This window comes from Neovison vison, chromosome 12 (assembly GCF_020171115.1).
Source record: "Neovison vison isolate M4711 chromosome 12, ASM_NN_V1, whole genome shotgun sequence".
Classification (NCBI taxonomy): domain Eukaryota; kingdom Metazoa; phylum Chordata; class Mammalia; order Carnivora; family Mustelidae; genus Neogale; species Neogale vison.
In genome coordinates this window covers 46,980,951-46,994,829 of record NC_058102.1, presented here as the reverse complement: position 1 = coordinate 46,994,829, position 13,879 = coordinate 46,980,951, and the positions used below count along the sequence as shown (strand labels likewise).

At 44.7% G+C, this 13,879-nt stretch overlaps 1 protein-coding gene across 2 annotated transcripts in view; it reads right to left on the bottom strand.

Moving 5' to 3' along the window:
- PTPRB (protein tyrosine phosphatase receptor type B) overlaps window positions 1–13,879 on the bottom strand; it is a 112,336-nt gene that overhangs the window by 30,633 nt on the left and 67,824 nt on the right. For both annotated transcript variants that reach the window (XM_044228653.1, XM_044228654.1), the window contains 5 exons: window positions 11,871–12,140; window positions 8,218–8,481; window positions 5,900–6,163; window positions 4,890–5,171; window positions 104–382 (listed from right to left, as the gene is read on the bottom strand). In XM_044228653.1, coding sequence (XP_044084588.1) covers window positions 104–382; window positions 4,890–5,171; window positions 5,900–6,163; window positions 8,218–8,481; window positions 11,871–12,140 — 1,359 coding nt within the window. The remainder of the gene's footprint in view (window positions 1–103; window positions 383–4,889; window positions 5,172–5,899; window positions 6,164–8,217; window positions 8,482–11,870; window positions 12,141–13,879) is intronic.

The window sequence follows — 13,879 nt, the reverse complement described above, 5'->3', positions numbered from 1 at the left end:
ATTCTCTCTTGCAAGGGACCCCGGGTCTGGCTCCTGGGAAGGTGAGCTGCGTGCCCGGTCGAACCTGGGGCTCGCTGCGTGCATCACCTCCAGAAACACTTACGGTCTATCATCGTGATGGTGCTGTCTTCCACCACTTCGCTGGTCATGCCGGCCGACTGCACCTTGATGGACACCAGGTACCTCTTGTGGGGCACAAGCATCATGATGTTGAGGAGAGATTTCTCTTTCTCCAGCTTTCTGGAAAACTCAACTTCCTGAGTGTCCATTTTCCGACATTCAATGCTATACCCGTCAAAGTCAGAGTCAGGAGGGATCCAAGAGCAGGCGATAGCCGTGGAGTTCTGAGGCCGGCAGTGCAGGTTTTGAATCTTGTCTGGCTCTACAGGGCGGAGAGGGACAGACATGTCACAACTCAGGAAGACTTTTTTTTTTTTTTTCTTCTTCCTTCACCTCCTTTGGGCCCAGTGTGCTGTGAGATCTACGTAAGTCTCAAGATTTACTTGGATTGCTTTTCAAGAAAGAAAACAATTCTTGGGGTGCCTGGGTGGCTCAGTGGGTTAAAGCCTCTGCCTTCAGCTCAGGTCGTGGTCTCAGGGTCCTGGGATCGAGCCCCACATCAGGCTCTCTTCTCAGCAGGGAGCCTGCTTCACCCTCTCTCTCTGCCTGTTTCTCTGCCTCCTTGTGATCTCTCTCTCTCTGTCAAATAAATAAATAAAATCTTTAAAAAAAAAAAAAGAAAGAAAAAAATTCTTAAGGATCTCCCAAGGAATTTCTGCTTCCCAGACCACTCTGAGAGCCACTAAAAATTAAAACGCTGTCCTTTTAAAAAATCACCTGGTGCCAGTGTGATCGGAAACACAAATACACACTAAATATAGCGTCCATACTAAATTTAAGGGGCAGAAGTCAGGTGGAAGTTGGGGCTGAGTAGCCAGCAGGTTAGAAGGGCAGCTTGGCCTGCCTGAATTCAGATTCTGTTTACCAGATGTGGCTTCTTGAGCAAGTTACTTGCCGTGTCTGTGCCACATTTGTAAAACGGGAAAATTAAGAGAACCTACTTCCTGTGGGGACTGTGATGGGTCATAGAGTTGAACCAGGCACAGCCACCTAAAAATCTGTGTCTAGTATAGTAATTGCTCAGTAAAATCCAGCTCTTATGAGAAAAGACAAAAACAAAGACATGGCATTGGTATAGTAATTGCTCAATAAAAGCCAGCTCTTATGAGAAAATTAAGACATGGCATTGTTTCCTTGTTACCTTCTAGGCCCTGGCTCTGTCCCCCCCACTTCCAGTCTCTGCCTTCCCTGCTCACAAGCCATCCTCCAGTTCAGTAACTGCTCGTGGTTCCCTGTATACACCATGCTCTTCCAGCCCCTGTGCTCATGGTCAGTCAGTTTCTCCGGCCTGAGACAGTGCCCGACCCAGTAGGGACTCAGTGAAGAGCGATCATGATCTCAGGGGTTGTTGTACGTGACTCTACAAGGAGTAAGAGATAGAGTACGACAGATAAGCACCTCGCCGACCTGACCGCATAGGATACCAACCAAACTCTAGGCCTCCCTGACCAGCGACAAGACCTCCCCATCTCTCATTCCATCCGATGAAGCTAAATTGTATGATTTCGATACACAGGCTTTAAATTTGAATTTTTGCAACTAAGCCATTTCAAAAAGAAAAGGTCTCCGTTCCCCTATATGTTAAATCAGACGGGCTCTGGTCCTGTGTTTTAAGTGTGCCTTGGTGGGGGTCAGGGATGCTCTGCTGGGGTGACTTCCCTGAGGCTTCCTTTTCCTTGTCCCCTGTTCCTAGGAATTTCTAAGGAGGCTTCAGGCTCTTGAAAAGAACTTGAAAATCTAGGTCTATACCACTCTATCTCATTCCAGGAGTCAAAAGTCTTGATAAATACTTAGTTTTAAAAGCTGCCCATTGTTTCATTGGCCACAGCAGAAAATATAGTAACAATGATCAGATAGCACTAACCGGGGACATCAAACTCGGGAGTTCACAGAGTACTGCATATTATAGGGATAGATTAAAAAATAAAAAATAAGGCTAAAGACAGCTATATTTGACCAAATAGGGAAAACCCCTTCCATTTCATTGTTGGGTCTTTACTATCCCTGCTACAAACTTCATCCTTTTCTCTTTTCTCCACTTGCCTTTCCTCCCCAAACTCAAAGGTATGTTTGGGGGTGCCTGGGTGGCTCAGTCGACTAAGCGTCTGCCTTCAGCCCCGATGATGATCTCAGGGTCCTGTGTTTGAGTTGGGCTCCCTGCTCAGTGGGGATCCTGCTTCTCCCTCTCCCTCTGCTGCTTCCCCTCCTTGTGCTCTCTCTGAGATAAATAAATAAAATCTTTAAAAAGAATAAAATGTATGTTTTTTCATAAACTTTGTTAGGTTTATGGTTACATAATTTTCAGGATCCAGTGCCAAGTGAAAAATGCAATACTCTGTGTTCAAAATATTAAGATTTCAAGATGGTGACAACAGAAAATTAAACAGAGTATGGGGTCCCTCTGAGCACAGGGCCTGTGGGTTGCACAGCTGGGGGCACTAGCTCCCCACTTCCGCTTGCAGAATAGATCATCATCTGTTGCTCTGATTTGGCATAAAACCCCCCTTCTCCCAACACCTTCTCCTTAGTCACAGGAATCTTCGTCCTCAACAATCGTGACTTTGAAACACTCGGCATCTTTGTGCCACTGGATGAATTTGTGTTTCATATCAAGGTCTAAAATATTTAGCTAAGTCATAACAGTTTAGGTAACAATGATTTTGAGAAAAAAAAAAAAAAAACCTGGAGATTTTTTTCAGGATAAGGGAATTGGCCTTTGAGGCAAGCAGTACTTATGTCTTTTCAAACATTAACTGCTTGTTAATCTTTTGAACTCCTTCAAACCAAACCACAGCTGGAACCCAAAGATACCTTCTCTGTTTGGCCTTAGGAAAGTCTTTAGAAACACCATGCCCGATTCATAATTCTGATAATTTACTCAAAGAATAATATGGAAATTTGCTTCAGCCTCTTTCCTCTGTTCTTTCTCCCCTCTCCTTTCTGCCTCTCAAGTCCACATGTCTTCTAAGACCTCCCGTCACAGCCCTGTTCACTAAGAAATAGGTACCTGCTATGGGCAAGGGGCCTTCCATACTGTGAACAGTATGGAAGTGAATTAGGCATCAGCCCTAAACTCTAGAAGGGGAGAAGAGTCTGAAACAGCCAAAAAACAGGGTAGAAAGGAGAATGAACCAGAAGAAATGGACAGAGAAGGTGCTGGATGGAGCGCTAGACAACTTTCTGGAGTTAATGGTGGACAGGAGTTAGCAAAGGCTTTCCGGCAGAGATGGTACCTCACCAAGATATTGGGAAAGGGGCATTTCAGGCAGAGAAAAGTATGAATCCAGGCACCCAGGGTGGGGCTGGGAGGGGTGGGAAGGTAGAAGATCAGGAATTGCAAGTTGTTCATCATGGCTGGAGTAGATGTGAGAGACCCAGAATTGTGTAAGGATTCTATGTGAGAATTATAAAGTTCTCTGTTGTTTAACTCTGTTACCTTGGGCTTTCTGTTACCCACAACCAAATCCAATCCTATCTAATGCAATCTTCAAAGCTCCATCAGTCATTCCTTATCAAACACAACACTGAGTCCCTCTTCTTGCCAGTTGCTTTCCTTGTAGGCCTGCCCCATTTGGTAAAGGCTGCTCTTAAATTTCAGCACCCAGGACAGAATATAGTACTCCAGAAGCCATCTGCTGAACCCCGCCTCTACTGAGTTCTTAAATTGAGCACACGTGTCACATGTAAGCCACATGTACCCACAGTAAGCCACCAAAAACCCATCTTGAGCTTGCAGTAAATGAAAATTCTTAGTTCTTTCTTGTCTATTTTTCTTGAGACTCAGCTATTCAATTTCAAATTGCTCTCTGGATACGATGTGGAGTGCAAATTATAATTACTACAACATTAATGTTTGCTGAATAGGTGAAACAGCTACCTACTTAAATTCCTAATTTTCAATGATCTATTTCATCAATAACCACTAACTCTCTGACCTGATCTTAGAAACTACACATATTGGTATTACTGAAAAATAAATATTTGTATTAAGGTTCCTATGCTGAAAACTTTTGTTTCTTCAAGGTTTGCTTTATCTATTCCAAAATGCCTTTGGGAAGAAACTGGTAAGTATTTCATTGTTGAAGCATTTTTATCTTTAGGATTTATTGCCACGTGTCCTAATGGAGCCCCGTGTTTCTAGTTTGCCCCTTACGGTCTATATTCCACACTGTGCCCAGAGTGACTTCTTATAGTGTAAATCTGATTATGATATCTTGGCTGAAAATCCCTCAGTGACTCCAGCTGATCAAGGATAAAGTTCAAGTCACTACCGTGGTTCTCAAGACATTTTATCACCCGACCCTCCTAATCCTTACTTCTTATGCTCTGGTCAACTACTTGCAGCTCCTCTGTCCCGCCTGATCTTGAAATATTTTATTCTCTACCTAGAATATTCTCCACTTCTTTCCCCATATCTACCTGGTGAATCTTACTCTTTGCTTAGGTTTTGGTTTGGAGACTGCTTCTTCCAGGAAGCTCTCTTGTACTGGGTTAGATGTCCCTACCATGAGTTTCTAGAGAGCCAAGTACTTCTTTCCTCACAACTCCCACTGAACCACAAGCTCCGTGAGGGAAAGATCATTTCTTTATTGTCCACTGTTGTTAATGTGGAAGGAATGAACACGTCTATGTTGACGGTTGCTTGAATTCACATCTAACCAATCCCAAGTAAAATGTGGATTTAAACCACGCCTCACTGGAATAAGATGTCACAATACCTACTTCCCCCTCCCTCTGAGGGTGAACCAAGAGTAGGAAACATGTCGTACTTGTCCTCACGGATCCAAATATCGGTCTGCTATAAGTTTTCCAGGAGTCGCCACTGACAGTCTTGACACTAAATTGATAGGATCTCCCTGGACGAAGACCATATATGATGCGTCCTTCTGATTTCCTGTTGCTATAGGGGTTGAAGACCGTGATTGCGTCTCTGGGGGACCACTGCAGCTCAAAGTCATCGTAGTCTGTCCAGTCTGGTGGCCCCTTCCAGGTGATGGCCAAGGATGTGTTTGTAACATCAGCAAATGACATAAGACTGGGAGGAGTTGGGGCTGCACGTAGGAGAACATGAAAAAAAATCACATAAACACGTCCATGCCATAACACATGCAGATAAGACAGCTGAGTAATGTCAGACATACGTCAAAGTACTTTGTAAGAAGCGGTACTATGAAAACCTAAACAGAAGCTTCTATCTGTAGTGTTTACTATGCATTAGGTACTCTCCTCAAATGTTTAATGCACATTTTCTTCAATTTTCATAACCAGAGTTTCCTTACTGGAGTACTGTGGAACAGGAGTGGGCCCTCATGGGTTACAAGTGTCTACTGGTTCCATTAGATTTCTGAGGTGTGAGGGCTACAGTCCACTGACAGTTAATATCCAGAAAGCCTTGTTCATTGACCCCAGGGTGGCATTCAGACTAACATTGTCTGCATATGCCCAGGAAATAAAATATTTAGAAAGCACTGCCCATGGCAACACAATGATGATATATATGATTATCCCTATTTTACAGATAAGAAAACTGAGACTTAGAGATGCTCAGGACACTCCTAGCTTCACATGGGTAAGTGGCAGAGCTAAGCTAAGGACCTAGATCATATTCCTAGATCTTCTGTGGTATGTTTGCGGATAAGGTCTGTTTCCTTTATCATAGTGCCTTTCCAAGTTCAGGAGCTAGCACATGGCACACCATTACTGATTTCCCTTTTTCTTACAAAAACTGTAACTCAAATGTGTCCCACCAATACTAGCCTTTGGCAACTGGGTTTTTTACCTGTTCTGCTCTCCCCTGTGAGCTTGTTGCTGAGGTCCCCGCTGTGAGTTATCACACACAGTGTGTACTTCCTTCCAGGAACAAGGCCATGGAAACGCCATTCGGTCAGGTCCTTGTCTCTCCAGTTCTCCTTCTTCGTGCCATTGGGGTTGTAGAGAATCAGCTCATAAAAGTCAAAGTCCCCAGAGGCGGGACTCCAGCTGAACCAGAGACTGTCTGTCGTGTTTCGGTTGGATCCTCTGAGGTTACTCACAGAAGCTGGGACTTAAACACAGTGAAAGCCTTTACTAAGGACGAGAGTTAGAAACAAAGGCATTTGGCCTACAGGTGAGGATATGAGTGATGTTGGGCATATAGGTGAGTAGTCCCAATTGTGGAGTCAGATCTGGCCTGTATTTCAGGGCGTAGGTTTAGGGGCATGTGGTCTAGAGCTGTGGTACAAATGAAGAGAAAAAGAACCACCACAGGGGTGCACGGGTGGCTCAGTGGGTGGTTAAGCGTCTGCCTTTCTCTCAGCTCAGGATCCCAGGGTCCTGGGATCGAGGCCCACATTGGACTTCCTGCTCAGTGGGGAGTCTGCTTCTCTCTCTGCCCTTCCCCCAGCTTGTGCGCTCTCTCTCTCTCTCAGATAAATAATAAAAATCTTAAAAAAATTGGAAGGGGAGGTGAACCATGAGAGACTATGGACTCTGAAAAACAATCTGAGGGGTTTGAAGTGGCGGGGGGCTGGGAGGTTGGGGTACCAGGTGGTGGGTATTATAGAAGGCACAGCTTGCATGGAGCACTGGGTGTGGTGAAAAAAATAATGAATAATGTTTTTCTGAAAATAAATAAATTGGAAAAAAAAAATCTTAAAAAAAAAAAACCAAAAACACCGCAGGTGGTGACTTCTGTATACTTGCCACATGTAGTCTGATAAACATCTAAAATGAGATCTTCAGAAATTATTTATTAAAACTGGTCACACAGTTTATAAATTAACCTGTGAAAGGCCTGAAAGTGTTCACAGAAGGTCCCAACCCCTTCCAAGCTGGCCCATCTCTTCCAGGCCCCTCCCCCACACCCTCTGAGTGTCTCTGCTTCCCTTCCACCCTCTTGTAGGCTCTCCGTTCCCTCAACTCTTTCCTACCCAAACTATATCAGTTGAGCCTCACTTGGGAGAAGAGTGCTAACTGTCACGTCTACCACTGTGTAAATTAGTCATGCTGGCACCTGTCCCGTGGGTATGTAAGTCTCGTTCTTCTCCAGAGAGTGAAGACTCTTGTCTCTCGATGGAGGAAGTTTAAACATTAATGAGCAGAGAAGGGAAGATGTGCAGAGGGCAGATGGCCCTGGAAGTGGTAACACGGAGGCAATTCTACTCAGGCTCTAGGCCGATCTGGATCTGTTGCTCATTTTCATTCCCTTCCCCAAACACACTGAGATCTTCTGTTGGGCGCCTGGGATGCGTTCTCACATGGCTCCCCTCACCTGCAGGGCTCAGCTGAAATGCTTTCTCTGTCAAAAGTACTATCTTGTCCTGTCAAGTCTCTGTCATGCATGTTGTTTTTTTTTCTTTCTTAGACTTGAGGGTGTTCCCAAGTCATCTCCCTTAAAAATCTGCTGTTTGCCGCCTCTCCCCTGTGCCCATTCCCCCACCCCAGTCCCACGCTTATGTGGGCTCAGTGGGTCAGGGGCCTCATCAGCACTGTTCACGGTCATTGTCCAGCAGTGAGCCCCGCGTGGCACAGAAAGCACTCAAAAACTATCACGAGATATAAAAAAAAAAAAAATAACCATATAGAAAGATAAGACAATGAACTCAAATTATGGGAAAAGAGTCAATTCCGTTTCTTACTGGCAGCCCAGAGAGATGTCTCTCTCTGTCTCTCCTTTTCCTGCAATTCTTTGTGTTCAGTTCATGCTGTGCTGTGTCATGAAGCACTCATGGATTGGTCCTTTCCACAGTGGACCTTCTCCAGACCTGCCCTCCGCTCCATGAGTGTGGAAGTTTCCCAAAGGGAACAGTTTGAATGGAGCCACAAATGGGCTACAACCCTCTTGTGGTGGTTAGCTGGCACATAGAGGAGCCAGATTCATTTTTCCACCAAACCCTATGAAGTCTACAAGTGGTGGCAACAGAGCAGGAGCCGGGGCCAAAGCTATTCTGGTACAGAATCAAAGATCTGGTTTAGGGTCAAACAGCCTGAAGATCACCAAGTTCATATAGACCTAGACCATGTATAGAATAGGAAACGAAGGCACATCACAGAAAAGCCAGTGAATACTGAGACAATTTCTCCTCTGTACATTCCTACTTGGTTGGATCCGGGCCTTACCTGTTCGACCGAATATGAAAGATTCATTAGACAGCTCCCCACTGTGAGTTACGATCACCATTTTGTACATTCGGCCTTGCAGCAAGTTCTGGAAAGAGAAGCTCTGGACTTGTGGGTCAACCTGAGCTCTCTCCTGAAGCGTTCGATCTGGGTTGTACAGAAAGATATTGTACCCGTTGAGCTCCCCTTCTGAGGTGGTCCAGCTGAAGGACAGGTGTCTGGTGGAGTTCTCTGTGATCCTCAGGTTGGTGACAGCAGCAGGGACTGCAAAAGTTGAGCCAGACAGTGAGACTGACTTTGGGCATGCCCCCAACACAGCCCAGGCCCGAGGACAGCAGGGACACACTACACAGCATCCCAAAACACATTGTCTCTGCCTTCAGAAAATATCAACTTCATGGAGACCCCAAAACAAAGAAGACTGAATTTTGTGCATGACTGATGCTGGAACTGTTAACGAAAAAACCAAAATCAAAACCAAAACAAACAAACAAACAAACAAAAAAACCCAAAACAAAGAGAGAGAACAAAGAAAAACCAGTAAAGGGAAATGATCTTCAAAAACATTTTTTGGGTCTGTAATAAATGTTAATCTGACTTGTGTGACTCAATGTTTTCCTAACACTAAGAGCTAGATCAGAAATTTAAAACAAAACACACATCTCTGAATGCCATCTAAAAGCTAAGGAATGGCCCATGGAGGTGAGGGCAGCAGGGAGGGAAGAGAAGTGGGAGAGAAAGAGAAAGTGGGCTGAAGGAAATTCAATTAAGGGGTCGAGGAAAGAGAAGCAAGAGAAAAACCAAAGTCATTTAAAAAAAAAAAAAAAAGATCAACCTTGGGATTCAATGACCCTCTCGGCCTTCAGTGGCACCTGTTGGCAAAGTAATCAAGAGCCCTCAGAAGTGACTGGCTACCCAACTGTTTGCACAAGGGCTGCCTGATACCACAGAAGTCTTGGGCTACCAGTGGGAACAGAACTGGACACCTGCCTTGGTCTCTCCTGGGTTCTCCTCCCTCTGCTCCAAACACTTCCTCTTGTGCTTTCTCCTTAAAAGCTGCTCTTTCCCATCACTCCAACCTTTGTCCTCTGCATGTTCCGTAACACCAGCTGAGCACCCAATTTCATTTGCTTCATGGATTGCTATGGTCTGAATGTTTATGTCCCTTCCACCCCTGAATCATATGTTGAAACCTAACCCCCAAGGGGATGGTACTGGGGATGTGGTCACGGGAGGTGGTTATGTCATGAGGGTGAAGCCCTCATGAATGGGGGTAGTGCCCTTATAGAAGAGACACCGGAGAGCTCTCATGTCCTTCTACCATGTGAGGACACCGCAAGAAGATGCCAACCATGAACCAGGAAATGGGCCCCCAATGGACCCTGAATCTGCTGGTGACTTGATCTTGGACTTCCAGACCCATGGGAAATACAAGTTTGTTGTTTAAGCCACCCAGTTTATGGTATTATTTCTTATTGCAGCCTAAACAGACTAAGACATGGATTTAACTGGAATTTTTGCCCAAATATTTATCTTCAGCTCTCTCTTCTGAGCTTGGGCCATATTTTCAATTACCGGTGATCATCCCTTGCTGTAAGTCATCCAGACATCTCAAACTCAGTATGCAACTAATCTCTGTCCATTCCTCCTTGACACAGCCTCCTCCTACTTCTCTTATCTCAATTAATGGCATCATCTTCTACCAGATACCCCAGGGGGCCATTCCGGAATCTTCTGTTCTTCCTTCCGTACTCTACTCAGATACCAAGTGGCATCTTATCTCACATAGAAATAGTTCTTGACTAAACCTACAATTCTTCAACAGGGCCCCTGTGGTGGTTTAGCTTTTGGCCCTTATCATTTCTATAACTGCAATCATTTTATGACCCCAACTACCTTTCTGATCACATCCCCCTACTTTGTTCTTGCTCTGCTCCAGCTATACTGGTCTCTTTACCGGTCCAACGGGCCAGACACACTCTTGCTTGAGTCTCTGCCTCACTGTTTGCTCTGCATGGGGATATTCTTCCCCCAAATACCGACATAGCCCTTTCTCCCTTTTCTGTTCAGTTATCACCTTCTCAACAACACCTCTGAGGACTGTACTATCCAAAATTGTAAGCCTCTAACACTTGCTACCCCACTTTCCTGATTTAATTTTCTCTTTGGTGTTCACTACCATCTAACCTACTACACTCTTGACTTATTTATTGTGTTTGTTGCCTTTCTTTCCTACTAGAATATGAGCTTCATGACCATCAGGCTTTATTTTCCTCACTTCTGTGTATCCAGCATTTAGAAAGGTGCCTAGCACATAGTAGGTGCTCAGTGACAAATGATTTAATGAGTGAGTCTCTTCTCCATTCAATCTATTCCCCATGGCCATCTGATTTATCTTTTTTAAGGTACAAATTTTATTTCAAAACACTCCCTCTCTGGCTGAAAAACCTCGTATGGTCTCTTCACAGCTTATAAGGAAAAATAAATTCCTTATTTAAGGAAGGTGTGCCAGGCACTCTCTAACCTGGCTTCATTCTGCTCCCCCGGCCTCACCTCTCCTTCATGCCACCCTCACTTCATCCACCCGTGGCTCCTCACTGGTCCTTCTCACACCTCCCAGTCTTGCCAAAGGACAGGATCTCTGCACTGGGTTTCTTTCTATCTTCTCTCCACGTGCAGAATTGTTTCATCTTTCAGGATAGTACTGAAATGTCTATTTTTATGAAGACCTCCCAATTCCACCCAACTTCCATGCTCTTCTTGATGTTGGATATTCCTTTCTTCTATATAGTCCTTATCACAATGTATCGTCATCCTTAGTCTGTGTGTCTGCCTCCCCCACCAGTCAGCCAGCTCTTCCAGGACAAAGCATGCCAAGTTCATCTTCATGTTTCTGTCAGCATCACCCCCCTCCCTTTCAGATGGAGCTCCTTAATGAGTAAGCCATCAGACCAGGGTTGTTGTCTGAATAACGACCCCCAGAGATGTCCATGTCCTAATCCCCAGAACCTGGGAATATGTTACCTTATGTGGCAAAGGGGACCTTATAGATGTGATTAAGGTAAGTATCTCCAGGCAGGGAGCTTAGGCTGGATTGTCCGGGTGGTGACCAATGTAATCACGAGAGTCCTGAAAAGATGGAAGAGGGAAGCAGAAGAGTAGAGAAAGAGATATGGCGACATACACAGAGGTTGGAATGATGCTATTGCTGGAAGGGGGCGTGAGCCAAGGAATGTGAGTGGCCTCTGGAGGCTGAAAAGGGCAAGGAGAGGATCTCCCCCTGAAGTATCTAGGAGAAGCACAGTCCTGCTGATACCTGAAGCCTTGATTTCAGCCCCATAGGACTCACTTTCAGTTTCTGACCTCCAGAACTCTAAGAAAATAAACTGGTGTTGTTTGAAGTCACTAGGTTGGTGGTAACTTATCACAATGGCAGTAGGTTTTAATAATACATCTAAATTGGAGTGGGGTAGGCTGGAGCCCCCATGAAGAGGCTGACTGATGTGGAAGTACTAAATCACAGTGAACATCCCCATCGTGTCAAGAAATAGCTGTCCTCTCCCCGTGTGGCTTCATCCCTTTGACCCTGCGGCTCTGAAGGAATAGCACCCAGGGATGGGATCCAGGGCGAAGCGATGAGCTGTGCAGATTACCTGTGCGGCCCTCAGTCTGGGCTTCCTTGCTGAAGAGCCCTCCACTGACAGTCAAGATCTGTATCTTGTATTTCTTTCCTGGCGTTAGGTCTTCAAATTTGTGCTGCTTGGCGGCAGCTGACTCTGATGTGTTACTCAGAAGGATCCCCTTGTCGTTTAGAAGCAGGATCTCGTATCTTTCTGCCACACCGGCAGCTTTTTGCCAGCTTACTGTTAAGGAATGACTGCTGTATGCATTGTCTGCAATTATTCCCTGGACAGACGCCGGGACTGCAAAGGAAGAAGAGAAGCGAGGGCTGTCAGGTTCTGTCACTTAGGCTAAGCCAACTGAGAAAGCAGGTGAGAAAAACTTTAAATCAGCGGCAGAGAAAAGAGGTTGCCACCATTTCACTCATGTCCCATGGACACTTTCCATGTTCCCTTACGAGACAGTATTTCTTGGCCTAGATTATCTGTACACCTGCTTTGAGTCTCTATATTTTTCCCCTCTGAATTTAGACAGGCTCTTGAAGTCAAACAAGTAGAAAAATTAGTGAAAGTGACTCTGATAAATATGCAAAGTGATTCAGATGTATGTATCTAGAAAGTGGAAGATGCTGAACAAATTTACATTCAGTGAATATCGTTTGGATGGTGGAATTATGTTTAGACTTTCGTTCCCAAGATTAACTCAAGTCAAACCTTTCAGCCTTGACCTAAGCAGTAGTATATCATAATTTTTTTTTACTATGGCTCCTGATGGGAAAGGTAAAGTAGTATTATTTTTAGTAAGATTTTCTGTCCTAGGCTCATATTTTTTTCTCATTCTACATAATCTTAGGAGATCTCATTCACTCCCATGGTTTGAATTGTTACCCATATGGTGACGACTCCCAAATTTAAACTTGCAGTTCAGATCTCTCTTCTATTTTTGCAAATGACATCTCTCCCTGCATGTTCCATCCAGTTCCTAAGAGGCCCAAATTGGACTCCTCAGCTCCCTCCTCATACCTCCTTATTGTCCTTTGTTCCTCTTGGCGCAAGTCAGAAACGTGGGTTGTCCCTCTTATACTACACATAATCAAACATGGGTCTTGTAATTTCTACATCCTACAACTTCTATCTCTTTGATCTATCCACTTCTCTCCCTTCTCTGTCCACTACCACTCCCCTAGGACTACATCATCCCTCACTACATGATTGACCAGTGCCCTTCCTTCCTCACCTCCCACACTATATCTGCATATTCTCATGGCAGCCCCAAGCAGATGGCCCTTCAACGGCTCTCTGTAATTCTAAACACTTTAGCAAGGCATACGAGGCCCTTCATGATTTGGTCCATCTACTTCCTTGGCCATACGGCTCATCTTTACTCTAGCACACCACATAGTGTGTAGGTCCTCAGTGTGCCGTGCTTTCTCTCACCTTCAGGCCTTTGTTTTTTCTGCGGGAGCCAAGTCAACACCCATGTCACCAGGATGACTTCTTAGTATCTATTTAAATGCTACTTTTCCCTGAAACCCTGTCGTGGCTCTTCATGTTTGCTCCTAACACACCCCATTATTACTTTTATTTTAGAAGTTATCATGTTGTAATTGTCTTTTTATTTCCCTGTCTCTTTAACTAGACTATAAGCTTCTTGAGGTTGGGGGCTCTATTTTGCCACTGAATTCCCATTTTCTAGCATATTGCTTGGTATATGGTTGGAGAGATACATATATGAAATAGATATACAGGAGGGGACAGGACAGAAGCCCAGGCCCACGGCTCAATGAGTGGTTATGGGAACGGAATGCATCTGGTAAGTATTCTACCGCAGGAGAGAAGGCAAAAGGTTTGGAGCCAGACAAACCTAGATTTGAGTTATAGCTCTTGATCTTATTACATGCATCCTTGATAATGTTTTATAAGTGTTCTGGGCCTTACTTTCTTCACCTATAAGATGGAAATAATGCTCTCTATCTTCTAATGTGACTGGAGATCATTTTTAAATGCCTGGCAGTCAGAAGGTGCTTTTAGCTTATTTGTGT